We start from the raw sequence: 27,642 nt of genomic DNA on the forward strand, positions 1-27,642 counted from the left end.
CAGGAATTCCTTCACTAGTTACGAGGGACAGAATATTCAGAGGAAAGATGGTATCCCGACAAGAAAGAGAAAGAATGTGGAGGCAGGAGCGTCAGTGGGAGTCAGCTGTGTGATCTCAGCGAGGTCACTGATTTATCAACCGTCAGTAACATTGTGGGTCATGCACTATGGCAGGATTTTTTTTTTCAGTGCAACTTCATAGGACTCTTCTGGAGGAGATATCACCCTTCTATTATAGACAAAGACTGTATTGACTTTACTCGCCCAAGGGCACAAAGCCAGTGCCTTCCAAAGCTGGACCTCAAATTTGGTTATATTTGTCTCAAAGACACATGCAGAGTATCTTTGATGCATATATACACGCATATATACATATGCGGAGTGAAGTCAAATAACCTCTTTCCGTGTGTTCTCTGATATAAAAATGGAATACAATGACCTCCTTGGCCTATCTCACCAGGCTTCAGAGAGGATCAAATCTGACACGGTCAGTAAAACCACCCTGTAAGCTGTCTTGACTTCTCTGAGCACCCTATTGAAGGGCCTCTCCTCGGCTCCTTCTACCTACGCTTAATTATCACTAATTGAAAAGATCTTAGGCCTCCAACTCTAATTATTGGCAGGAATCTGAGGGCCAGTTACAGACTCGGTGAAGCATATCTGTTTCCATCTAGTTGATCTGATCTGAACATCAGCCCAGAACACTCTACCACCAGCGAAGGCGGCAGAGACTTTAGGCAGCTGCTGTCTGAGCAGGTGCAGCCTCTGGGTCCAGAGAAGCAGTGTCAGCTTCCCCGCCTGTCCCAAAGGGGACAGCACCACCTGCCCTGCAGGGCTGCTGACCAGGACAGAGAACGCCCAGCCCAGGGCACGTGGACAACAACTGCTACGCTACAGCTTACACTGTCGCCACAACCAAAGACGCCCCGCTTGCTGGTAACCGAGCCTGGCCTCCCACTCTCAGTACCCCTCCTATTACCTATTCTTCCTCTGCCCCTGCTCACCTTTTATCTCCGTGCTCAACTTCTCACGAACCAACAGAGCTGGCCAAAAAAACCCTGCAATCCCCAGGAAAAGCACCGTGAACCAATCCAGACCAACAGGTTGGTTGTCCACATCTTACAGCTCTCCAGATCTACCAAAACATAAAGCCCTGGGCCACGTATATAAGAAGTGCTTGGCAGGGACGCCCGGGTGGCACAGTCGGTTAAGCGTCTGACTCTTGACTTTGGCTGAGGTCAGGTCAGGGTCGTGAGTTCAAGCTCCACGCTGGGCTCCGTGCTGGGCGCGGAGTGAGATTCTCTCTCTCCCTTGCCCCCAGCCCTCCACCCCATTTTTTTCTCCCTCTCCCCTTCCCCTTCCCCCAATAAAAGTAAGTGCTCACTAAATAAATAAATGACTATTCATTGCCCATACTTCAGTGGTTTATGGCTTTTTTATTATAAATTTGTTTTTCTTACCAATTATAATAAACCTAGTATTTCTTAATCAAAATTTCTATTTTCTTAAAATACAACTGACATGCAACAAAGGGCGTAAATTTAAGTGTACAGCCCCAAAAATTATTACATACGGATACACTTCTATAACTACCAGCCAGATCAAGACATGAAAAATTCCCAGAACCCCAGGAGACTCCCCATGACCTCTCCCAGCTCCTCCTGAACCTGCCACCAACTACCAACCACCACCACTATCCTGAGTTCTATTATTAAAGGTTAGTTTTTCCTGTTTTTGAACTTCGTGTAAATGGAATGATATAAACACAGTCTTTTCAGAGAAGTCAGAAAACCTTTTATCAATATACTCACAAAAAGAGTTCTGGGAAGGCATGCACCCAAACAATGGACTGGGAATCTTCATTCCTCGAGGCAATGTTGCCTAGAAACTGCAGGCCACAGCGAAAAGCTGAGGATTTATAAAAAGTAAAAAAAGATACAATTTAAAAAAATTTTTGACATACTGAATAAACATATCTTAATAAAAAGAAAACATTCCAGATTATTAAACAGGAAGTTTCTGTTAGCTTCTTTTACCTATATAAGTCTCTCACCACAATGAAACTTTGGGCACAACCTTAATATTGAAATGCCTTACCAAAACAATGTACACTAGACAAAATAATTAACTTCTCAAAAAGGCTGTAAATGTACACAAAATACACCTCCAATTTACATTAAATATCACTGGATTGTGTGTTCCGATCGAGAGAGCTACTCTTAGAGTGGATTTTGTAAAATCTAACTTAATGCTATATCAAACATACATCTAAAACATAAGATAATAGTAATATTTAAAGTTAAAAAATAGTAAAAAAGATATATTAGGCAAAACCAGCCTAAAAAGGAAGTCATACACCACTTAAAATGGGATGTAATAAACATTAAGGCAAAAGGCATTATCAGAGATTATTACTAAAAGTCATTTCAGGGATGCCTCACTGGCTGTCAGTGGAACATGCAACTTTTGATCTCAAAGGCTGTGAGTTTGAGCCCCACATTGGGTACAGATATTACTAAAGAAGATATACTTTAAAAAAAAAAAAAAAAAGGCCATTTCAGAATGACTTCACCAGGAAGATATAACAATTTTAAATTACAATCATCCAATAATATGGACTCATATGTATTTACATATATATATGAAAAACTGACAAAAGCACAGAAGAAAGAAAAAAATCCACCATTAAATTTAGCAGTAGTTACACATCTTTCTGGGTAACTTATAAAACAAGCAGACAAAAGATTAGTATATTTAGAAAACTTTAATAGCATTTAATAACAACCTAGTTGATAGATACAGAGTATTTCACCAAATAAAAGTGCAGAATACTAGACAAAACCCAGGATGCTGACAGCACCTGGGATGTGGAGCAACAGGAATGCTTGTCCGTGGCTGGTGGAAGGGCACAGCCACCGTGGAGGACAATGTACTTCAGTGGTTTCTTATAAAACTAAACATACTCTCCATGTACAATCCAATAATCACAATCCTTGGTATTTACCCAAAGTAACCGAAAACTTATGTTCACACAAAACCCTGTACATTAATGTTTACAGCAGCTTTATTCATAATTGCCAAATGAAAGCAACCAAGATGTCCTTCCGTAGGTGAACAGATAAACATGCTGTGATCCAAGGAGACAATGAAATACTATTCAGCACTGAAAACAAACAAGCATCAAACCATGAACGGACATGGAGGAAACTTACACACATGTTACCAAGTGAAAGACGTCAGTGAAAACGCCACATACTATATGATTCCAACTATGACATTCTGAAGAAGGCAAAACTAGGGAGACATTGCAAAGATCCATGGTTGCCTGGAATGAAGGCAGGGACAGTGAAAAGGCAGAGCACAGCGAACTTGAGGGCAGTGAAACTACTCTGTGTGATACTATGATGGTGAAAACATGTCACGTAGAGTCACGGGAGCAGGAAGCAAAGGGAGAAGCAGGCTCCCTGATGAGCAAGGAGCCCCATGCAGGACTTAATCCCAGGACACTGGGATCATGACCTGAGCGAAGGCAGATGCTTAACCAACTGAGCCACTCAGGTTCCCTCAACATATTTTTAAAAACTGACATACATATAATGCTCACTTACTGCATCACAATTATGTTTATATATAATTACTTGCGGGAAATAAGCCCCCAAAATGAATAGAAAATCCCCACATATTTAAAATTAGAAAACAGACCCTAAATAACCTATGGGGACAGAAAAGAAATCACAATGGAAATACAATATTCAATCAACAAAGATGCCAGAAGCCCAAGCTTCTAGATGCAGCTAACACAGTACACAGAGGAATATTCATAGCTTTAAAATGCATACTTTGAAAAAAAATAAATAAATAAAAATTAAAAAAATAAAAGTCATACTTTGGGAAAGAAGAATGAAGAAAATAAATAAGCTAAGCATTTGCTTCAAGAAATTACAGAAAGAATAATAAAACAACCCAAACCAGTGAAGGAAGAAAAAAAGATTAAGAGCAAAAAATTAGTAAAATTGAAAGCAGTCATAAAAAGAGAACATCAAGATCCAAGATGTGACTCTTCAAAAAGCTCAATATTGACTAACCTTTGGGAAAACTAATCAAAAAAGGAGAAAAGCCACGAAGAATAAAGACGTTAAATTTTCAGAAATAACAGGACGTGGCCATGGATCTTGCAGACATCAAAAAAGAAGTCAGAAGATATTACAAATACCTTTACGCCACACTGTTTGAAAATTTAAATTAAATGAACAAAACCCTAGAATACGGCTAAGAAAAAGCACCTCTGTAAAAAATTCAGGGAATGCCTGCAGTCTTATACCATTAAGGTCATCAAACCAGCAATCAGAAATTTTCCCATAAAGAAAAAAAAAATCCTAGACCCAGGCAGCTTTATTACCCATTCACACTCAGGAGGAAATAATTCTAATTTATACAACTCTTCCAAAGGACACAAGAGAGAGCAGACCCTCAAGCCAGCTTGGTGAGGCTCGCTTAACTGTGATACCTAAGCTGGAACAAGCACAGCAGGAAAAAGAGAACAGAATGTAAAAAAATACTGAAAATATATTTCAAATTGAATCCAGTCGTCTAGAGAATGATGAAGCTGTGAACTTACAGCTGTACTGCAAGCTGCTTTACTATCACAAAGTCAAAATTTGTAACTGGCCACATTAACCTACGAAGGACAGAAACATATGAAAATCTCAAATACCGCAGGGAACATAGAGATGGTGAAATTCAACACCCATTCATTTTCAAACAACAAACAAAACAAAACAATTACCAGCCACCAAAGATTACCAGAGGGCTTCTTTAAACCTAAGAATGGGCAGCTCACAAGAAATCGACAGCACATTATAATTCATAGCCAATTGGAGAGAGAGAGCCTTCTGAAAGGGAAGGAGACAGAAATACCTGCTATCACCATTTCTGGTCGACATTCTCCTGAAAATCCAGGATGGCCAAACACTAGAAAAGAAGACACTAAACTTTTTTCCCCCCACAGGTGAAGTGTCATTTCCACTGTACGTGGAAAGTTTTATTTTTAAGTATGCAAGTTGTCTGAATTAGTAAGAGTCACCAAAGTTGCTGCATACAAAGTCAGTATTTTTAAAAGTCAACAGGGCACCTGGTGGCTCGGTGAGTCAAGCATCTGAGTCTGACTCCGGTCATGATCTCAGGATCCTGGGATGGGGCCCTATGTTGGGTTCCCCACTTAGCAGGAAGGCTGCTTCTCCCTTTCCCTTTGCCCCTACCCCTACTCGGGCATGTGCACTCTCTTTCAGATCAATATGTAAAATCCTTTAAAAAATGAATAACTAAAAATAAATTTTTAAATTAGAGTCAATATTTCCATATATAGAGAGAACAAAAAAAAAATCAAGAAAGGAGACCACGTATAAAAGCATCAAAAATACAGCTATAAGTGATGTACAGTGTCACTAAGCAAAAAAATTCTAAAACTTGACTGAGTGAGGACTCACCATGGTCACAGATTAGAGGAATCCACTTTTCTCTAGAGAGTAAGTGCAATCTGAGTCTGAATCCCAACAGGGGGTGTGTGTGTGTGTGTGTGCGTGTGCGCGCACACGCAAATGTGAATGTGCATATGTGTAATTTTACACAATCAGAGCTTGTGTATATGTTTGTGTGGCTATCTGTGTAACTTGACAAGATGACTCTAAAATCTGCCACTGTACAAAGGGCCAACAGCTGAGAAGCTGCTGAAAATCTTTAGGTAAGAGGATTTGTTTTCACAGAACAGTAAGCAAGTAGACTAACGGTATGGTACTGGGGCAGGCGTAGATAAAGAGACCAACGGGAAAGAACAAGAAAGAGACTCAAACCGAACTGGCGGGAGATGCGACAAGATTATTGAGTACAAAATGGTCTTTTCAAAAAATAACACTGGGACGACTGGGTAGCAGTACGGAAAAATGGAAATTGCACTCCTTCCTCATACAACACAGAAAACTCAATTCCAAGCACTAACGTAAATTGAAAAAAGTAAAAATAGAAAGCTTTGAGGAAACTACACTACAGAATAAAAAGACATTTTAAACAAGACACACAAAATAACACCAGAGAAAAACATTAACAAACTAAACTTTAATGTTAAAACACTTGGGTGCCTGGGTGGCTCAGTGGGTTAAGTGTCTGCCTTTAGCTCAGGTCATGATCCTGAAGTCGTGGGATGGAGCCCCGCATCAGGCTCCCTGCTCAGCGGGGAGTCTGCTTCTCCCTCTCCCTCTGCTCCTCCCCTCACCACTTGTGTGCTCTTTCTCTCTCTCTCTCAAATAAATCTTAAACAAACAAACAAACAAAAAACCTAAGAACATTATTTTTTTTTCTCAGAAGATATCCTAAAGAGCATTTTAAAAACACTATCCACAGAACAGGAAGAGAGACAAACACGTAATAGGAACAAGTAAGTACCACAGGATTTATCCGAAGATTCAAAAAGCTTTTATAAATCAGTCAACAAGACAAATTCAATAGAAAAATGGCAAGTTCAGCCTCCTCTGTCCACAGGGGCCTCCCGGAAGGTATGCAGGTACTTGGTTCCGGGCGACTCCACTGGCCCGATTCAGTAGCATGTGGTCTCCTATGGCGAGATAACAGGGATGAACTCCTGCAGGGTGTGACCAATCGGAGGTCTCCAGCAGCCGAAAACGTCCTCAGGACACCTCAAAGCAACCTCCCCAGTACCTCAGGGGTGTATTTCCAGCAAGTTCCACCAACACAGCCTCTCAGCGGCTTCTCCACATGACAAGTGAGCCATGACCAGGCCATCTCCAAAAAAGAGCTGGATCTCAGACCCAGGGAGGGGGGGTCTCTCCCTTGAACACTCATCTCAGCCCAAGGAGCACTGGCTGCCCAGAGCGTCTACAATTCCTGTATTCTCCGGCATTGTCCATACTTCTTAGTAGTCAATTCCGTTACTTCAAGCCCTGGTTAGAGTCAGTAATTCTTTACATTAAGTTTTCCCTGTTCCAGTGATGACGTGGTTTCCATCTCCTGGATGAGTCCTCGCTGGCAGAGTGGATGGAGAGAAGGAAGAGGAGGAGGGGGGAGCAAGGAAGAGAGGGAGGAAGGGGAAGGGGTCCCAGTGGGAGCAAGAGAAAAGGGCCCCAAGCACAGGCCTTAGAACACAATGACCGCTAAATCAGTCAGGACCAAGTCAGGCGGACTACACCACTTATTTCAACAAAGAAAAACTAATATAGGGGCGCCTGGGTGGCTCAGCGGGTTAAAGCCTCTGCCTTCAGCTCAGGTCATGATCCCGGAATCCTGGGATCGAGCCCCGCGTCTGGCTCTCTGCTTAGCAGGGAGCCTGCTTCCTCCGCTCTGTCTCTCTGCCTGCCTCTCTGCCGACTTGTGATCTCTGTCTGTCAGAAATAAATCTTAAAAAAAAAAAAAAAAAAAACTAATATAAAGAATGAAACCACAAAGGCAACACTGAGGTTAACACAGAGATTCAGGCTATAGGAAACAGCCACCACCCTCAGAACTGAAGGCACGAAGGGAAGGGAAGGCAGGTAGGGTTCTGAGAAGCCTGAGCCGGCAGCGGCCCTGCAGGGCTGGAACCCAGGCCTTGGGAGAAAGGGGCTGCCCAGCACAGTGCAGGCCTTAGAAGCACAGAGGACACTTCTGACTTGGGAAAGGCCCCGACCAGCTGATAATGGAAACCCCGGGTGAACACAGGGAGACTGGAAAGGGGGAGCGGCTGCTGCTTTCCAAGGGAGACACGAATAGGGGCCAAGTCCCGACTTCCCTCCTCCTGCCAGCCCACTTCCCACCAGCATCCTTCACTGGCTGACCCTAACAGAAAGCAAAGGACAGCTGTGTTTGTGGCCTTTCAGCCCTGGCGACACAATGCAAAAACAAGAGACAGAGGGGTGAGCTTGAGTTGAGTAACGACAGCCCAAGATCCAGAACAGTCTCTGGCATTAGGCAATCACCAGCGTGATACGCACATGTCATTTACGTGGATTCTTATTTTATCTTCACAATAAGGCAGACCACATCATCTAACGTTTCACAGATGAAGAAACGGAGGCACGGAGTGATTCAGTAAATCAGCCGAGGTCGACAGTGAGTGAGGGGCCCAGCCAAAACTCGGGGCCCAGCCAAAACTCGGGGCCCGGCCAAAACTCGGGGCCCGGCCAAAACTCGGGGCCCGCGGTGTGCCTGCAACACCAGCTCTTAACCAGGCCAGGAGCGCTGAGAGAAGCCGGGAACATTCGCACAGTTCACACGGGTGGAGAGAAGCTCATCCGGGAAATACTTCAAATACTTCTGTGCTTTGTGGTAACCGACACGACCATGAATCCCTGCAGGCCCACCCCTCCCCAGCCCCTTCCTCGGGACACGCCCCATACCTAAAAGGCCACTGCCTGACCGAGCCCCAGCCTCCCAGGGCCATGCCCCAACTATGCCTGGCATGCACGCCGAGATGTCCACACCCGCACCCTCCTGTTTGCTCACTGGGTTTGAAGTGGTTCACATCAGGGCCAGGGCAGCCCATGCAGGCGGAAAGGCATGCGATGCGATCCCGAGTGGAAAGAGACCGAGACGCTTCTGGGGAACCAAACCCCACACGAGTAGAGCATCAGGAAACGAGCGATGAGGCAAAGAGGCAGGAGGAATAAAAGTACCTAGCACCTGCCGAGTACTTACGGGGTGCTGGGCGCTGTGCTCTGACCGTGCTATCATCTAACCCCCAGTACAACCTCTGAGCTAATCGCCAGCCCTTCCACACACGAGCAAACGGAAGCTCTCGGGATCACCTCGCTTGCACGGCTCAAGCAGCAAGGCTGGCCGAAGCCAGAGGTGGCTCTTCTGCCCCCAGGAACCCAGGCCGATCCAGGAAGGTAAAAAGTTGCAGGAAAAGGAGGTGAAATGGAAGATTCCGCTCCATGAAAGGATTCCCACCGTGCAGCAACCGCGAAGCAATTTTAAGAGCAGGGCACTTCCGAAGTCTTTAAACTTTCTAGACCTCTGCTTTGGCAGAAGGAGGGTGGGCCTGCTGGTCCAGCCCCAGAGATCTGGCCGTCCATCCTCAAGACTCTCCCGGGATCCAGCCTTCCCTGCCAGCCCTCTCGCCCAACCCCCCGGCTAACCCTGGACTGAGCACAGAACGGGCTGTCCCCCACACCTCACAGGCAGAGGGGCTGCAAAGATTAAGAAGAAAAAGATAACATGATGTGCCTGTGCTCATCACTTGCTCACAGGAACTCAGCAATCGCTGGCTCAGAGAGTTCAGGAATGGTGGCCCCAAACAGAAACACTGAGATAAGAATACAAAGGAATACTAAGAAATACAAAGAAAGAAAATGATGAACCAAGAACTTCAAAACTGAATTAGCATTACAATCTACAAGAAGCAAGATACAAAACTGCCAAGTACCCGTTCATTCCCGGACACACAAACACTGACAGCGGATTAACAGTCAAGTGTTTGTCTGAAGCAGCTACGGACACGTGATGGCTCTTTTCCTTCCCCCTTTGCTGAGTTTTTAAAAATCACTTTGTAATGAAATTATAGGAAATGTTTATAATAAAAAGCTCTACCCTCATTTTTAAACTGAAGTCACAATTTAAAATGACAATTTATATTTTTACTGAATAGCTTAGGATGTTAACATTCAAATACTTGTAGAATCAATCTCTCTCTCTCTCTCTCACACACACACACACACACAGACACCAATAATACAAGCTGGCCTGAAAGGCAACTGACCTAACAATCATTCAGGTGACTAAAAATTAGCACTCTGAATCAGAACACAATTCCAGGAAGGAAAAGGTTTAAAGATGTCCCAGCAGCAAGAAAAGAAAACCCCAGACAAGTACTAATGACAGTTTACGTCTACCAAACAGCTTATCAAGGGATCTGTGTAAATACTGCAAATGTTACAAAACCATTCAAAAATCCCAACATTATTTTTACAGATTAAAAACGAATAAAGGCCAAAAACAACACCAATAATTCAATTAAAATAACTCATGCTTGTGTTTACATAAAAGTTGATGAGCATAATATATTCGTCACACCACTGCAATTATTCTCTGAAAATAATACTCTAAATATTATTTTGACAATGTAATTACAGTTTTTACCTCAAGAGTGGTAACAAAACGCTGGCACAGATATGCTGCTAAAAATCCATCAAGAACAAGGTTCTCACAGAGAAATAGTCACAACACAGTATGGGCACTTTATTAAGAACCAGAGTGCTTTTATAAGGCTTGTATTAGGTTTGAACTAATACACTATAAAATCTTTTTAAGTTTCATTGTTGAATCCAAATTTCACTGTGGAATTCCAAATTCAGGAACACCATGGACCGCCCTTTTTAAGAAGGAAGCAAGAAACACTATTTAACTTCCATTTCCCTCCTCGCCTCGGTAACATCCTTCCAGTTCTGCCTACAAGCACACATCATCTACGTAAAGCCGACGCAACTGGGAAGTAAAGACCTAAATCAGGGGAGAGACGGCCCATCTTCAAGGACTAAGTTGGCAAGTCTCACCAAACGGATCTATAGATTCCACCTAATTGCTAGTATGCACGACATAGACATACTCTTACAAAATCAACAACGGGAGGGGCACCTGGGTGGCTCAGTGGGTTAAGCCTCTGCCTTCAGCTCAGGTCATGATCCCAGAGTCCTGGGATCGAGCCCAGCATCGGGCTCTCTGCTCAGTGGGGAGCCGGCTTCCCCCCTCTCTCTGCCTGCCTCTCTGCCTACTGTGATCTCTCTCTGTCAAATAAATAAAAAAAAAATTTTTTTTAATTTAAAAAAAATTAAAAATCAACATCGGGGGTGCCTGGATGGCTCAGTGAGTGAAGCATCTGCCTCCAGCTCAGGTCATGATCTCTGCATCCTGGCATGGAGCCCAGAGTCTGGCTCAGCAGGGAGTCTGCTTCTTCCCCTTTTCCTCTGCCCCTGCTCACACACACTCACTCTCCCTCTCTCCAAAATAAATAAATCTTTTTTTTTTTTTAAAGATTTTATTTATTTATTTGACTGACAGAGATCACAAGTAGGCAGAGAGGCAGGCAGAGGAGAGAGAGGAGGAAGCAGGCTCCCCACTGAGCAGAGAGCCCGACGCGGGGCTCGATCCCAGGACCCTGGGATCATGACCTGAGCTGAAGGCAGAGGCTTTAACCCACTGAGCCACCCAGGGGCCCCTAAATAAATAAATCTTAAAAAAAAAAAAAAAAACCACAAAAAGTCAAACAGCCCAATTAAAAACTGCGCAAAGACCTTGACATTTCCCCCGAAGATTTACAAATGGCCAAAACAAGCACATAAGAAGATGTTCAGCATCATTAATCATGAGGAAAACACACATGAGAACCACAATGAGATGCCACTTCGCAACCATCGGGATGACGACGACCCCCCAAAAAGGAAAATGAACACGGGTGAGGACGTGGAGAAACGGGAATACTGTACACTGTTGGTAAAAATGTAAAATAGCACAGGTGCTGAGAAAACTCTGGTTCCTTAACAATTTAATAGGAAGTGGACCCACAATTCCACTGCTAGAATTGCCAAAGGACAGAAAGCCCATACACCGATTAGTATGTCCACAAGCACGCTCAGAGCAGCGCTGTTCTGGATGGCCCAACAGCAGCGCCACAGCCAAATGGCGGAAACCACCCCAATGGCCGCCAGTGAACAGATTCATAAAATGTGGTCCATGGGGACGCCTGGGTGGCTCAGTGGGTTAAGCCTCTGCCTTCGGCTCTGGTCATGGTCTCAGGGTCTTGGGATCAAGTCCCACATTGGGCTCTCTGCTCAGCTGGGAGCCTGCTTTCCTCTCTCTCTCTGCCTGACTCTCTGCCTACTTGTGATCTCTGTCTGTCAAATAAATAAAAAAAATCTTTAAAACAAACAAAAGTGGTCCCTGCGCACAACCGAGTCTTCTTCAGTCGCCACATAAATGAGGTACTGATACGTGCTACAATGTGCGAACGCTCGGAGACACATTCTGCTTCCTGAAAGAAGCCAGACACACAGGTCCCGTGACTCTCTGACTCCACTTCCTTGAGAAACCTAGAACTGGCAAATCCAGAGACAGACGCAGGAGAGGGGAGAGCGGAAAGCAGCTGCTCCGCGGGGAGAGGATTTCTTCTCGGAACCGTGGAAGTACGTGCAGTTAGATGTGGTGGTTGCACAGCACTGTGAACGCCTCAAGGCCCCTCGGCTGTTCCCCTTAAAGGGGTTACTTGTCGGCTGCGTGAATGTCAGGTCAGTAAAAAGCAGATTCCTTAATTCGACTAACACACCGCAGCTGCCGAAACCGTAAACCATTCCAAACACACCAACACAACACACCAACACAACACAGGTGTATGAAGACGTGCCCTCTGGCTGGTACCAATCGGTGAAAAGCCAGGCCACCAACCACACAACGAATTTCTCCACCACTGACAAACTGGGTCCTAAAAAGTGTCAGAAATCACCTCCTTTAGGTTTTCTGTTAGATCATGGACTTGCTTCAGTGAAGAGAGAACTGATCCCGCGAAACACTGTTTTATCCCATAAACGTCACACCACAAGTCTTCTGTGGCCGATCAGGGATGGAGCAGAGCAGCCCACAGCATCCAGGAAGACAGGAGGGCACATGATGTGCGATGGAAGGATGCGGAGCCCAGGGATGGGATGATTTCAGGAGACCCGGTGCTCCGTGAGCACACAGGGATGGGCTTTGGCGCGCCAGGGGAGGGCTGGCCCGCTCTGATGGCCCTTGAATCACCGCGTCCATCTGGTGCTTCCTCTCAGGTGTCTTATTCAAAAATACTTCGTGGCCAGGGAAACCCACTTCTGCCCACCACGGGACACACTCTGCATCACATCAGCACTTTGAGTCATTATAAAATGCACTACATTCTGAACTCTCCTTCTGAATGACCACGCCACGCCCGGACTTCAAGAAGACCTGCTTTTCCATGCAACAGGGAACTCTGGACCGGACCTTACTGCTGATTTGTCCTCCGCCAGTGAGAGCACAAAGGCTTCAGATGTATCATAAAATAGAGCTACAAAAAGATCTTTAAATATGTAACATCTTAAAAACACTTTCCTATGAAACCCTACACCCTATCGGTTTCTTGACAATACCTGAGAAATTACTGCTGCCCAAAAAAACAGAGAGCAAACACTTTGTGTGCGGGGGCGCAGATGACGCGGAAGACAGATTCTTGTCTGCTCTGCTCGGCGTCCGGATCACAGCCGGCACCGAGGACAGGCATGCCACGTCCACACGAGACACCGGATGACTGTGCGAGGGCCGGCCTAACAAAGCACCAGACTGGTCGTTGTAAACAATGGATTTATCTTCTCAGAGAAGGAGGCTCAACGTCCATGATCAAGGTGTGGGAAGGGCTGGTTCCTTCTGAGCCCCTTTCCTGGGCTTGCAGATGGTGGTCCTCTCGCCATGTCCTCGCGTGGTCGTCCCTCTGTGTGTGTCTGTGTCCTGACCTCCTCTTCTTACGAGGACCCCAGCCGTCACGCACTAGGGCCCGCCTGCAGGACTCCATTCTACTGTATCCGTCTCTTTAATGGCCCGGTCTCCACACACAGTCACATCCCCAAGTGGCAGGAGTCGGGACTCCACCGTACAGAACTGGGGGAGAGTCCGGGAGCACAATTCGGCCCACAACAGTGCGAGGAAAGGAAACTGTGACAACTTCCTTTATCTCATTCACTAACATCACCAAATAAGTTTCTCTGTATCACGAAATACAAAACATTTGCTTTAACTCAAAGTTGTGGATTTTAAACCCTTTTCAAGGGTCCGAGTAACCCATGAATCCCACTGCAGTTACCTGTCAACATGGACTCCTGCTCCACCCGTAGCTCACGGAAAAGAAAAATCAGATCAACGGCCACGCCAATGGCATCCAAGTTCCTGTAGGAGATTTTTTAAAAAGACAGAGTCAGACCCATTCGTTTTCTTAGGCCTGCGTTTCAAGTGATGACCCAGGGGTGGAGCTGCAAACTTTCCACATCATCATCTCATAACATGCCGATGTGTTACCCGCCAAGGCAAAGGGGACCTCAGGGCTGTGAGCAGATTCAGGATCTTGAGATGGAAAGATCACCCTGGATTAGCCAGATGGGCCTAATATGGTCACAAGCACCTTAAAAGAGGAATACAAGAGGGTGTCAGAGTTGGGGAAGGAGACATGAGCCCAGAAATGCCAGCGGCTTCTAGAAGCTTCTAGAAAAGGCCAGGAAATAGATTTTACCCGAGAGCCTCCAGAGTGAACTTGGCCATGGTGACCCGTTCCAGCCTTCTGAGTTCCTGAACCAAAAGATAACAAATCTGTGTCGTGTGAAGCCACGAAGAGCTGGGTAACGCGTCACAGCAGCAGGAGGAAAGCAATCAGATCTGGGGAAGCAGAGCGGTGGTGCTCGTATAAACACCCGCCCACGCGGGAGCGGCCCTGGAGTCTGGCAGGGAGCAGGGGCCAGAGGAACACTGAGCAGCTTCGGAAAAGCTAGAAGCTTCTACAGACTCCTGGTGGGCACGTGGGTGCCGAAGGCACTGCCAGTGAGGACTCAGAAGTGAGGACCCGATCCCTGGAAGCCGGGGAAAGGGGATCCTTTTCCCATAGGGGCAGAAGCTCGGCAAAATGATGAACTTGGTGTTTAGCTGAGCGTGTCTCCAGCGCCCGCGATGAAGGAGGGACCTGAGAGCTTCCTGCCGCACCTAACAGAAGGCCAAGGAGAGAGAGAAAGGAGATGAAGAGAGAACCAGGTCTTGCTTCGGGGAACTGTCAGTCCAGCCAGAAGGCAGAAGACAACTAAAACCGGGACCGTCAGGGGCGAGAAAGCGCGCTCTGCCGAGAACGCCACGGCGTCAGCTGGTCAAGCTTTCGCTCCTGCCTGGGAAGGATCAGAAGGTCAGTGTTGAGTCCCAGGTGAGGAGGGGCTCTTTGAGCAGATCAGGGTGGGACTCACTCCCTTCTGTCACCCCAGCAGAACCCAGGAATAGAGATGGGGTTATCTAAGAAAGCTCTGTGCAGGAGGACCCTCTGGTCTAGCGATGGGAATCCGCATGACAAACACGTGAGATGCGCACGGTGGTTGAAAATGTTTTACCGGGAGAAGAAAGTCTGCCAGCTTGGACGAAAAGCAGAGAAAGGATGAAACTTTTTTAAAAAAGTGTCAGATTCCCAAAATTCTACCGGCAGGAAGTAGGCTGATGGAATGACTCAGGTGCAAACACATGCTCCCTTGCGGAAAAAGGAAGGCTGACTCTGAGGGCAGGGCCAAGGGCACAGCCTCAAGCCACAGACTATCCTTCCCAGGCCTGGAAACCGAGCTGAGTTTTTTGCCAGACAGGATTCTGAAACTGCTTTGCTCGGGATCAGTGATTCCTCTTTTCCTTCTATTTTCTCCTCTTTCAAAGGATAATGTCCAAAACAGTTATCCTAAGCCTGCCCCAAACTGCCTTTGGGGAGCAGAGAACCTGTCCAGTTTCACAGGTGCACCAATACAGTGGAATTCTACCCCAGGATGGATGTGCTCCATCCAGAATCTGACCTGTGAGTAATTGAGACAACTGGGTAATGCAGTTCGGGACTTTTAGCTGATGAGGCTTAGATGAGATTCTGGACTCCAGCTGATGTTGCCGGGGTCAAAAATGTGGGGCACTGGGAAGGGCTGAAGGCATTCTGCATACTGACTCTCTAGGGGCTCCAGGGTGGACCGTGGTGGGGAGATTGGCCCCCGAAAGATGTCCACACCCTCAGCTCTGGAACCTTTAATTATGCTCTCTTATATGGCCAAAGAGATGTGGTATATTAAGAAATGTATTTTTGGTCTTTGTCCCACGTTCCTAGCACAGAGCGCCTAAAACCTTGGAATTTCCAGCATGATAAGGAGTTTTTTTGATATTTACAACAAGCCCCTTTCAACCACAAGTGGGCTTATCCTGATAAGGCGGCTCTCATGGGGCCTCCACGTGGCCTCACAGCGGGGCTGGCTGTCCCCCAGAGGGAGCAACCAAGTGATTCTGGGGCTGTAACTTTCAGCCCCAACCTCCAGAGCTCTGGGGAGGAGAAGGTCTAGAGATTGAGTTCCATCACCAGCAGACGATTTTCCCGATCGAGCCTATATGACAGAAGCCCACAGAGACCCCCACGAAATGACAAGTTTGGACAACTTCTCTGTGGGCTAGTGAACGCATCAGAGGGAGCAAGCCCGCCCTGCAGCCACCCACTTGCCCTATGCAGCTCCTCTCTGGCTACCCCTAAATTGTGTCCTTCACAGGAAACCGGTAACCGTATGGCAAGTGCTTCCCTGAGTCCTGGGAGCTGTTGTATCAAACCCGAGGGGCGTCACGGGAACCTCAGAACTTGCCAGCTAGGCAGAAATGGAGCACGGGCAACCGGTGCGCATCTCAAGTGGGGCTATCTTATGGGACCGACTCTTTCTCGTGACGGGCCTGACTGATTCCAGGCAGGTGGCGTCAGAACGGAAATGAGTCTAGACACGCAGCTGCTGCTGAGAATCAAAGTTGGTCAAAAAATATCAGAAGAGACTATTTAGGTATGATTACTGGTTCAGAGAGGGGAAGATAATCCTAGATTACTGGGGTGGCCATATTGTAATCCGAAGAGTCCTTATCGGGGGTGCAGGATGGTGGGAGTTGCAAAGGGACCGGAAGATTCTCTGATGTTGCTTGGAGGGTGGGTGGACAGAGCCACGAACAAGGACACAGGCAGGCTCCAGAAGGCAGAAAAACAAGAGAACAGATTCTCTGCTGGAGAATGTCTACTACCAGCCCCGCTGGTTCTCGCTGATTTTGGACTGACTCAGAAAGAGAAGATAAGAAAGATGCTGTGTTCGAGCAAGCCGCCAAGCCTGCAGCAAAGGAAACCACGACGGCTCCCTGCCTTCACTTCCCCACGAGAAGCAGAATGAAGCCACGACACTCACTCCTTAACGAACAAGAGGGTCCGGGTCCTCTCTTCCCTCCCTGTGGCTGAAGAGTGGCTCGTGCCTACCTCTCAGAGGTGCTTGCTTGGATGGCCCTGCCAGAAGACAGCTGGTATCTCAACTGCCACACTATTTTTCCTTGCAGGGCTTGAATTTTTATAGTTTGCATATTACTTGTATAGTCAGGAAAAGCAAATAGAAATTAACTGCAAAGGAAGTTGTATTATCGTGCACGTCGAGTGCGCTAGCATTCCTGAAGGCAGAACCAGGCCACCGTGGGAACTGGGCAGAGCGGAGGACGCAAGTGGCGTTAAGCAATCTCATTTGAAACACCCACAGCCCTGAGTGGGAGATACTGCTTGCCTTGACTTCCAGAGGGGAAGACCGGTGCTCATGAAGGTCAAGGCCCCGGTTTAGGGTCCTGTGGCTGTTCAAGGGACCAAGCAGTCACCCACGACAGGGTTAGCGGATGTCTCTAGGCAGATACGACAACCGCTTCCAAGCTGAGCTCTGGAGTCCCAGAGAGCGTTCCCTGGCTCATCTACTGTTCACGGAATGAGGGACTGTAGGGCAAGTTCCTCAACCCGAGCCACAGTTTCTTCTTCTGCAAAAGTGGAAAAACAGTAGCATGCTATTTCTTGGGTTTGTTCTAAAAATAAAACAAGACCCTGCAGTTAAGCCCTGGGGACAAAGCCTGGTGTGGAGGGCAGGCCCACCGAATGCTCGCGTCCTTCCCAGCGAGGCTGGCCAGGCACAAGGATGAATTTGCCAGCCCACACTCAAGAGTTTCTGTTCTAAGGCTCTCCCTTTCCTCCCAGATCACATCAGAGGGGCTCCCCTGCCGGGAAAGGAACAAAACAAACTAGCCTCTGCCCCTGGCTTCAGTTTCTAGCCTGTTAACTAGTTATGTTTTAAGATGCAAACTATTATTAGCAACATTATTACCGTTTCTATGCATTTACCTGCAAAACGGACAGCAGGGTCTGCTCACTACTGAAGTGAAACAACCTTGGCATTCCCCCCCCTCCTTTGATCTTAAAACTCTCATTCATCACATCAAAGCCTCAGGTATAAGACTGTCTAGGCAGCAAAAGGGGTCCCTCAAGTGGCTTCTGGACCAGCCCAGCTCCACCCACCGCAGCAGTGAGAGAGAGGCCTGGAGGCTCTGTCTACTTCAAGTCCAGGAAAGAAAGGGGAGCGTGCTCTTTGTGGCTTCTGATTTCATCTCAAGTAAAAATTCATGATAAAAAGCAGATTCCATTAAACTGAAGAGAGGAAAGGTGCTCAGCTCTGGGAGGAGAGACCAACAAGCGAAAGAACAGGAACAGCACCTGGCCGTTCTCTTCTCAGCTACGTTCAACAAGGTGCCCTCCTGAAACAGCTGGACGGAGAGCTCGTACCTCTGCACGGTCTGAAGGAAATCTTAAAACAGGCCGTCTTAGAAACCTACAAGACACGCTCCTTGTTCCAAGTCAACACAGGATAACTAATGAAAACACTAAAACTAAAATATTTACAGCTACGAAAAGTGAGGCCCAGAACTGCTTAAGCCTTTAGGAAGGCAGAATCCAGGATCAGAGCATTAAAATTCAGTTGAAATCACCGTGCTGTATGTCTATAACCTAATGGTTCAAAACATACTAGAAATACAAAGAAGAAAGCAAACTAACCCCTAAGGTTAAAAACACTCCGTTATAGGTCGTACCGTTTATATGCTCGCCTGCAAGTGTCCAGTGGCAAGACCGCAGGGTGCCTGTTCCCTGGAGACGGAATCCTAGCCTTGTGGTTACCGCTGGGTAAGAACACTGTGATCCCCAAACTATTTCTCACCCGTAAACCTGTACGACAGCCCAGCACTCACACACGCAAGGAAAGAGAATCAGCGGTCACTACCAAGTGGGCACCACAAAGCAGCTACCTGATGGAGTTCTGGTTCACGGAACACTCGATGCACGCGTTCCGCAGACACCGAAAGCACTCCGTTATCAGCTGCAGGCTGGACGCCAGATGCTCCACCTGGGACGGGTCTCTGCAGGCCAGCTCGACAGCGTGGGAAGATTTCTTCAAGATGTCCAGGACTCTCTGGAAGATAGTCCTGGGTGCGGTTTCTCTGAAAAAAGGATGAAACTGTTACAAACCAGAGGAAAACAAATCTAATCGCTGAATGTCCTATTCAGAAAGCTGCTTGCACTTATTTCCGTGGGCCTGCAGGCCAACCTGTCTGTTCTCACTCCGTCACTTACAACACAAAATCGAAGAGCTACAAACTGGCAGCACTTAGCCGGGCACATTCTCAGCAACCTTTTCATGTGTTATTAAGACAAGTGAAACCGAGGGGAATAGAGTAACTTGCCCGTATCACTGGGCTAATAACGGGCAGAGCCCCATTTCCGAAAGAAGCCATCTGACATGGTACCCGCACCCCCTGCAACAACCCAAATGCCTGTCTCAGGGGAGGGTCTGTGCTTAGAGATCCGTCCTTAATCAAAACAGAATATATACATTCTCTGTTCTAGAAAGAGAATCTAACCACGTCCACCACCGCCCAACATGTACCGAAATACAATTTCAAAAAACACTATTCATTAAGCTGTCTGGGAGGCCAACCCGCTCACTGTCCATTTTCTAGATACAGAGAAGCCAGCAATACAGCGGGTATATACTGGACTGCACAGATGAGAGGGAGAGAGAAGGAAGGAGGGAGGGAGGGAAGGGAAGAAAGGAGATACGGGAGGAAGGAGGGAGATAAACAGGGAGAAACACACAGAGAAACTGAGATAGTGAGAAGGGGGGAGAAAGGGGGAGGGGGAGAGGGGGGAGGAGGAGAGGGGGAGAGGGCGAGCAAGCAGTGAGCAAGCGAGTGAGGGCATCCGTCCACCTAGAACGCATGCCCAGGGGAGAAAAATGAACATGTGGCAAGTCCCCCGAGGCATCTCAGTTCCCACATGCCTCTCCTCCTAGGAGCAAGGCCTGCACCGGCTATCACTACAGGGCTACGAAGATAAGAAATTTTGTGCAACGTGGCTCAAAAACGCGGAGCCGCCTTCCTCGCTCCATGAGTCTCCTGAAGCAGCAGCCCCGTCTGACGGTCAGAAGAGCAACCGCTGTGCGGGACAGCCGGGGAGCTTCTTGCCGAGGACTCTGACCACACGAATGCTCGCCTCCCGCCCAGTCACACAACCCCAGCTCCCTCCAGCTCTTCCTCGCACTGTGCCGGGTTATCAGGGAGCCCCCAGTCCACATGAACCGCGGACACCGAGCCACCCAAGTCACTGCGCCGGCTCAGGGGCTGGCGGAGCCCCTCCGCACATTTCCCCCCCGCACAGGGCAGAGCCCAGAGACTCGCCCCTCCTTGAGCTTCAGGACCCCGAGTCCCTGTACTGCAACTGGCATGTTTTCAGCTCATGGACAGAGGACGTAAGTCACATTATTTGTCAGTGACTGGGTGACCAAATGAAACGGTAAAAGCCCAAGGGTACCGTACTTACCCCATCTCAGGGACTGCAAGAAACAATTACACATGTAAGCCATTTTCAGTGACATCTGCCAGAAAGAAAATTCGCGAACATTCTCCAGACATCTTTAAGGAGGACTAAATACAGTGTAGACATTGACATGCTAATATCACCAAAGAGTTTGAAACACATCAAAGGATGCTAAGTGTGACAGGATTTCTACAACAGACAGTAAGTCTCCTTATGTGCCCCCACTGCAAAAGGTTTCAATGGCAGCCATCATGGAATGTCACGGTCAAATAAAAGGAGCAGTGACCACCTGAATCACACGCAATAACGCCTCTTTTCCCTACTGAGATGGCATCATCTGCCCCAGGATGAAGAAGCCGACGTGACCTCTCCCCATCCGTCGCAAGGTAACCTCACGTGGACACCACCTCGCTACCGTGAACGGTCTTCCCAGAAGCCATCACATCGAAAGCTTCGGACTCAAACTGTGGTAGACAGAAAAGCAAGATGGGGAAAAAACCACTGTTCTTGGGAAAACTGGAGGACTGATATTCCAACCACGCAACAATTAGTAAGTTCGAGACCCTAGCCTATGAGTGACTCCCAAGGCTGCACAATAATTTGTCACGTGTGCACCAGGCCTTTCTCCTTGGTCACACTTTTAATCGAAAGAAAAATGTTTAGCTGAGCTAAGGCCAACTGCCATCTTCCTAAAATAACTATTAACGGCTGCCAGAGAATCATCATGGTAGCCCTCCCTCAGCACACGGCAATTCACGCTTGTGCCGTGAAGAGAAAGTAAGATAACCTGGGACTGTGATCACTGTCCTTTGCTCTCCCCTGGCTGCGCACCCATGGATTCCTGAAAACACCAGGCCCTTGCAAACGTCTCTGCTCAACGTATACCCTCCCCCCCGATGTGCCTTCTACACAACGCCCACCCAAGTGTCCACCCGCAAAATCCAGCATCTCCTTATTGAAGCCTTTGGAAAACTCCCAGGGCCAGAGAAACTCTCCGGTACTCCAGGTGGACCAGCTCCCCCGTCAATGTCCCACTGTCACTCCGCCCATAAGACGGACTAATTAAGACTTAGCCGCATCAGATTATACTCACTTCTCCGGCACAGCTCCCCGGCTGGTCCATAAATCAACGGCAAACAGAGCCTATCCTCTTTATTTCCATATCTCTAGGGCCCAGAACTGGCATTCACTAATTGTACTTCCTCAAGCTGCCAACAGCGATGAGGCACCAGCCCGCGCTCCGTGGCATCTGCCTGCCTCACGGATGTGCACTGGGCGTGCCCTGAGCGGGTGAGCGGGGGAGCTCGCACCCGGGGCTCCAGCAACGGGACAAAGAGACCTATCCAGGCATTTGCCCGACTCTCCCATTCCTGTCAGGAAATCCATATATCCTGGCCTCCGTATCTCCTTTATCCTCGGAAAAGGGTCATGTTTTCCAAAAGATGTAGACGTCTTACGACTGATAGTTCACAAACATCGAATTTCTCCTTCTTACGACTGATAGTTCACAAACATCGAATTTCTCCTTCTCCATGGCTGACACAATGGATAAGCCTAAAGGAGGGAATGTGACCGTAGTGACAACTGTGCCGTAAATTTCTGGACAGCAAAGACCATCTGTTAGATGCCTGGCTCCCCTGGAAAGGGTAGAAGGAGAAAACCCTTTCTCTAGAGCGATACCATAAGTGGTTGTAGACTTTACTCGCCACCTCTGAGTACAATACCTGATCAACTTCCACCGGGTGGGGAAAGAGCTTTCATTCGCTACCAGCAAGAACTGGGGAAACACCCAACAGTCTTGGGTATACCTCTGCGCTCCTCGACAGCCTTGAAAGAAAGCTATTTGGTATAACAGATCCCAACAGCCCTAAGGATGCTGTCTTCAAGTTCCAAGTTCACCGTCAAGGCATTGCGGCTGAAGACCTGAAATGATTAACGACAGAAGCAGAACAGGAGAGATCAATCGCTCCCAAACTACAAATGTTACTATTAATAATAGTAATTGCTGTCACGTCTGCTTTAACCAAACTAACACAAAATATTCAGAGACTTTAAAAAGCTTAGCTACTTTATTCACAGAAGGCAGAAAGTACTTAGGAGGACAATTAAAATTCAAGTGTTAGACACTCCTATTAGATAGGAATGCATACCCCGAAGACAATGTACAAATGAAATGTTACATTACAGAAACCAAAAAAAAAAAAGAAAGGCTTTGAATTCTACAAAAGGTAGAATTTCATTTCCTTCAAGTCTGAACAGATCTGTAGGTTGAATCTTGGCAAGTCCCGTCTCAGTAAAATTAAACTCCCCGTAACCGTATGTCAGAGATTAGATCGGCCCACGGTCCCATGGGCACACACTTTTTCCAGTCAGTCATTCGTCAAGCTGGACCTCCTCCTGAAAAGGAAGCCAAAGGCTCATCGGGCCGGCCCAGCCCTGCCCTGCTAAGACTTCCCTGCTCCAGAAAAGAAGGATTCTTATACCTTGCAGCCAAGCTCCAAGATGAAGAATCACTGGCTGTTATTTAAAACCACGGCACCCCTCCCCCAACCCTGCTTCCTGATCTGACCAGGCTGGACTGAACAAAATAAAACAGCAAATAAAAACATTTGCCCTTCCCGCCAGAAACAGCCGAGGGCAGAATTCTGAGGTTCATCTTTGCCAACCGGGGAGCTCTCTTCTTTCCCTCTTCTGTTCCAGCTGGAACTCTCAAGCTGTCCCTGTCGGCTGGGACCAATCCATTCACCTAGAAGAGGCCAGCGAGTAGACACTTGGCACTGGAGGGCCCGACGGGCTCGGTCACCAACTCCACAACGCAGCCACGGAGCAAGGGCAGCTGCAGGCGACGTCTGAGCGCGCAAATGTGCCTGAGAGCTGACAAAGCTCTCCTTGGGGACACTGACGTTTAAGGTTCATGCAGTTTTCTTGTGCCCCAAATTTACTTTTTCCAACCACTTAAGAATGTAAAAACTACTCACAGACCATTTAAGGAAGGGAAAAAAAAAAAAAAGAGACACGGACATTCTTAGGACATTCTTAAAATGTGGCGGGGTCCCACTGCGGCCCCCGGATCAGTCTGGCACCCCTGCTTTAAAGAGTCCACACACATCAGCCCTCCCCCACCCCCCAAAATGACACGCTCCCCCCTTTCCCACTGTCCTCACGATAGTCAAAATTCACCTCTCGTCAGAATCAGACTGTAAATGCACAACGCCGAGTGAAAGAAGCCAAGAAAAGGCGCAACCGGCGGGCAGGTGGAAAAGTAAACCCCTGGCTGGCATGTCCAGGAGCAGCACTGCCTTCAAAGAAACCTGACGGGTGACAGGGCGGCCACGGGCTCTGCGAGGGGTCAGAGGAAGGCACCCCAGATGCATCTAGGACAGCGTGTTAGCCACAGCTATAAAGCTTTGGAAGAAAATATATGGACAATGTCTTTATATTCTCAGGCGGAGAAAGATTTCGTATGTAAGGCCTCCTTAAGAAGCTTATTTGGAAAAGTGGTCTTAGAGCAGGGAACCGGATAAGGAAGCGCTGGGCCCCCTCCTGGGAGACGGGGATGGAAGGTGAAGGCGTACCCGGCGCATCACAGGGAAGGCAGAGGGCTCACGGAGGCAGCCCGGCGAGGGAATGGAGAGGTGAACTGAGTCGGAGGCAAGACGGAACCACACCATGCAGGCTGGAAGGATTCTGGCTTGTATCCTAACAGGAAAGTCCCAGAAGGCTCTAGGGCCCTGCATTCTGGGGACCCCTCTGGCTGCTCTGTGATGAACGAACCACAGGGGATGAAGGCACCAGGAGACCAGTTAGGACCCTGTTCTAGGAAGGCAGCGACAGAATAAGCAGAGATCAGACTCTGGATATATTCTCAAGAAAGAGCGGATGAGATCTGACGACAGGATCTGTCGGGAGGGTCATCTGAGAAAGGGGACTCCGGGAGAACTGTGGCCCGCGCAACATCAGGAAAGATGTCCGTGCAGCTCGCCAAAAGGGGGAAGGCTGCCTGGAGATACCCAGGGGGTGGGGGGCTCTGCGAGCTGGGATTGGTGAGGCCGGAGGTGCTTTCCAGAAATGAAGAACCACGCAGGAGGCAGAGCGATCCACAGGTCTGGAGTCCGGAAGGCAAGTCCAGCCGGGGCAGATGTGCCAGCCACCAGCAGACGGAGAGTACTGAAGCACGAGACTGAACGAGGTCGCTCGGGAGTGAAGCGAGCACAGGGAGGGGGAGAGGAGAGGTCTGAGGATGGAGCCCCTGGAGCCCCGGGAGCCCCTGCAGCCCCCGGAGGGAGCCGCCAACGAGGAAGGTGATTCAGAAGAGGGTGGTGGTGTGCAAGCGGGCGAAGAAAGTGTTTCCGGGAGAAAGATGTGAGCCCCCAGCGACTGCAGCCGGCAGGTCAGGGGAACGAAGAACGAAGAGGAACGCCACTGGTTAGCAACGTGAAACGGGTTCCAGAGAAAGAGAAACGGAGATGGGTAAAGAGAAATCACTGTTTGGAGAAGTTCCATTAGGAAGGGGAGCAGGAAAATAGGACCACAGCTCAGAGAAACGGAGCGTTCTCACAAGGGGAAAAACTGCAGATGCAGAATCAGATGAAAATAACCCACAGAAAGGGTAAAACTTGCGATTTAAGAGGGGGGGATGATGGAAGCCATGCCTGCAAAAGGGAGCCAAGTCAAGCGTGCAGGTCTGGGGGCGGGGGGGCAGGCGGCATTCAGAGCAGGACCGTTCCTCCACAGCCACAGAAGGGAAGGCAGGGGACAGTCATGGAACAGGTAGCTGGGGAGAGAGGGAGACGGCGAGTCCTGGAAATCACCTTCTGGCTGCTCCTCTCTTCTCAGTAAAACAGGAAGCCAGGAGTAGGATGAAGGAGACACAATGGGAAGTTAAGGAAAGGGAAAGGAGGGACCTGGTTGACCAGGACAGCAGGCGGCCGAATGGACGAGGAAGAGACAGAGCACTGCCAGGCAGCGCCAAGGCAGTGACCTTAATGACCAACCTAAACACAGACCCATCAGCAACGTTACGTAGGGATCGTCAGCTTCCCGCGAGACCAGTGAGCAAGACTGTAAGCTTTCCTCAAGCCTGGCTCAGTTACCTGAGTGTGGGCACAGCACCCAGCAAGCTGGCTTTAACCCGAGCCAGAGACGTCCCAGAGAAGCCTGAGGCCAAGTTACCAGAAGAGACAACGGAAGCCCGGGTGGATACACCGGCAATTGCTTTTACCACCAACCCATCCATCTAAAGTGGCTCCAGAAGGACAACGTCAATCTGAGGAACACAAGGGACAGGAATTAGGAGCAGGGGGATCGGGGTGCCGGGCTGGCTCCCTCGGCAGCGCACGGGGCTCTTAATCTCAGGGTTGTGAGTTCAAGCCCCACATGGGCATAGAGCCTACTTAAAATTTAAACAGAAACAGAGAAAAAGAAGTAGTAGGATCAACCGACTGTAGGTCCTGGTCAGACTGAAGACCCTTGCGGGAGGTGACCTAGAGAAGATCAAACAGGGAGCCAGAGTGGGTCCCCTGAACAGACGGCGGCGGGAAGGCAGCTCTGGTCAACGATAAGGCCCCGGGGGCACTGACAGTGGGTGGTCAGAGGGGGTGAAGGTCAAGCTCATTGACAGAGAGAATGTAAGTCAAGGAACAAAAAGGCTGGAGCAATGATCTACGTGAACACCGCAACGGCCAAGATCTAAGACAGGACAAGCACTGCGGACTTAACAGTGACCTCGAGTTCATTCTTCAAGGAACGAGGTGAAGTGACCAGGGCATTCTTCTAGCGGCGGAAGTGACCACACATGGGGTACACGCTGATGCGTGAGATGGAAAGCTGGAGGGGCTCCAGGGGAGAAGGTCTGGAAGCAGCCAGGGCCATCAAGGAGAACGCCCAGCACGCCTTCCACTGCGGTGTACACGGGAGCGAGCAAAGAGCCTCCCGCTTGGAAGACCTTCTGGAAAGGCATCCCTCAGAGGCGAGCCGAATTTCACTTCGATCAAGAAGACCGATGTTCAGAGAAGGAAATGAAGTCGCTCAGACTTTGGGGAGGCCATATGCGAGGGGGTTCAAGAGCTGAGGAGTCAGAAAAGGTTCACCCAGAGCCTTGAGGGAACCGGGGAGTAAGAGAAAACCCAGTTCACCTGCAAACAAGAAAGTCAGCTTGTGCACTTCCACCCATAAACACGCCTGTAGGCTTTTCTTTTCAGGGGCACAGAAAGCACAAGCACTCTGGGGAGAACGGATGTCTCTGCGCTACCGGGGTTTTCCGTCACGTAACGCTGTATTGCGCCATTTGTCATCTTTAACGCCCTTGGGTAAAGCTGAACTAGTCTCAAGGACAAAGGCAACCACAAAAGCACTGAAAATCGTGCTTATTACGTGCCAGGCACTTCCCTGAGCCCGACATACACCAGTGGCTCCAACGAGAGCGTCGCAGGCTTCCACGCGGTCCTCTGGCTCTGACATGACTCGTCCACGTCTGCGGCCGGCAGGGCGGGTGACTCAGTGCAGGCAGGCCCGGGGTTCCTGGGCCTCTGCCTTAGTTTCCTTGCCCACGGTCCAGGGACCACTACGGAAGACTGGAAGAATGAAGAGCTGAGAAATTCTGCTCTGAGGCACTGGCGGTCAGCCTCGGCCTTATTTATTTTGACTTGCCGGCTCCAACGCTTTCCTGTCTGTTCTGTCCATTTAAGATAACTGAATGAGAGGGGTGGCTTACCCTGACCACATCTGTATTTTGAAGTTGAGTCAGAACACCTTACCAAATCGTTCCACGGGGTCCTCCAGCTCATGGCCGAGGTAAAAATAAAGCAAACCGTCATCCTGCTCTGCAAAGTGCTTTTTATAGGCGCACTGCGTTGATGTTCTCGCTCAACAAAGCTGATCTGAGTCACGGTTGAGTCAGGATGCCATACGGTGACCTTAGCGAGGCTGACGACTCCTGTGGGGTTTTGGGGGGTTTTCGTTTTGTTTCATTTTTTTGTTTTTGTTTTTGGTGCAGCTGGAGATTGCTGTTGGCCAAAGGCTCAGTAATGTTTGGGGAAAACCTAGGTGAGTATGCGTATACACGGACGGACAGGTTTATTTCTGAGTTCCGCAGTACGGTGCCTCTAACGTGCTCATTCATCAGTGCAGCTAAACAAGCGGTGAGGAATACCAAGGCTTTTTTTCTTTACCTTAGTCCTCTGTCATATTTG

At 48.4% G+C, this 27,642-nt stretch overlaps 1 protein-coding gene across 1 annotated transcript in view; it reads right to left on the reverse strand.

Annotated features, from left to right (window-relative positions):
* ATXN10 (ataxin 10) overlaps window positions 1–27,642 on the reverse strand; it is a 160,705-nt gene that overhangs the window by 121,091 nt on the left and 11,972 nt on the right. The window contains exons 2-4 of the mRNA XM_046012551.1: window positions 18,886–19,077; window positions 13,847–13,929; window positions 1,812–1,908 (exon numbers count right to left, since the gene is read on the reverse strand). Coding sequence (XP_045868507.1) covers window positions 1,812–1,908; window positions 13,847–13,929; window positions 18,886–19,077 — 372 coding nt within the window. The remainder of the gene's footprint in view (window positions 1–1,811; window positions 1,909–13,846; window positions 13,930–18,885; window positions 19,078–27,642) is intronic.

Source organism: Meles meles, chromosome 7 (genome assembly GCF_922984935.1).
Source record: "Meles meles chromosome 7, mMelMel3.1 paternal haplotype, whole genome shotgun sequence".
NCBI lineage: Eukaryota > Metazoa > Chordata > Mammalia > Carnivora > Mustelidae > Meles > Meles meles.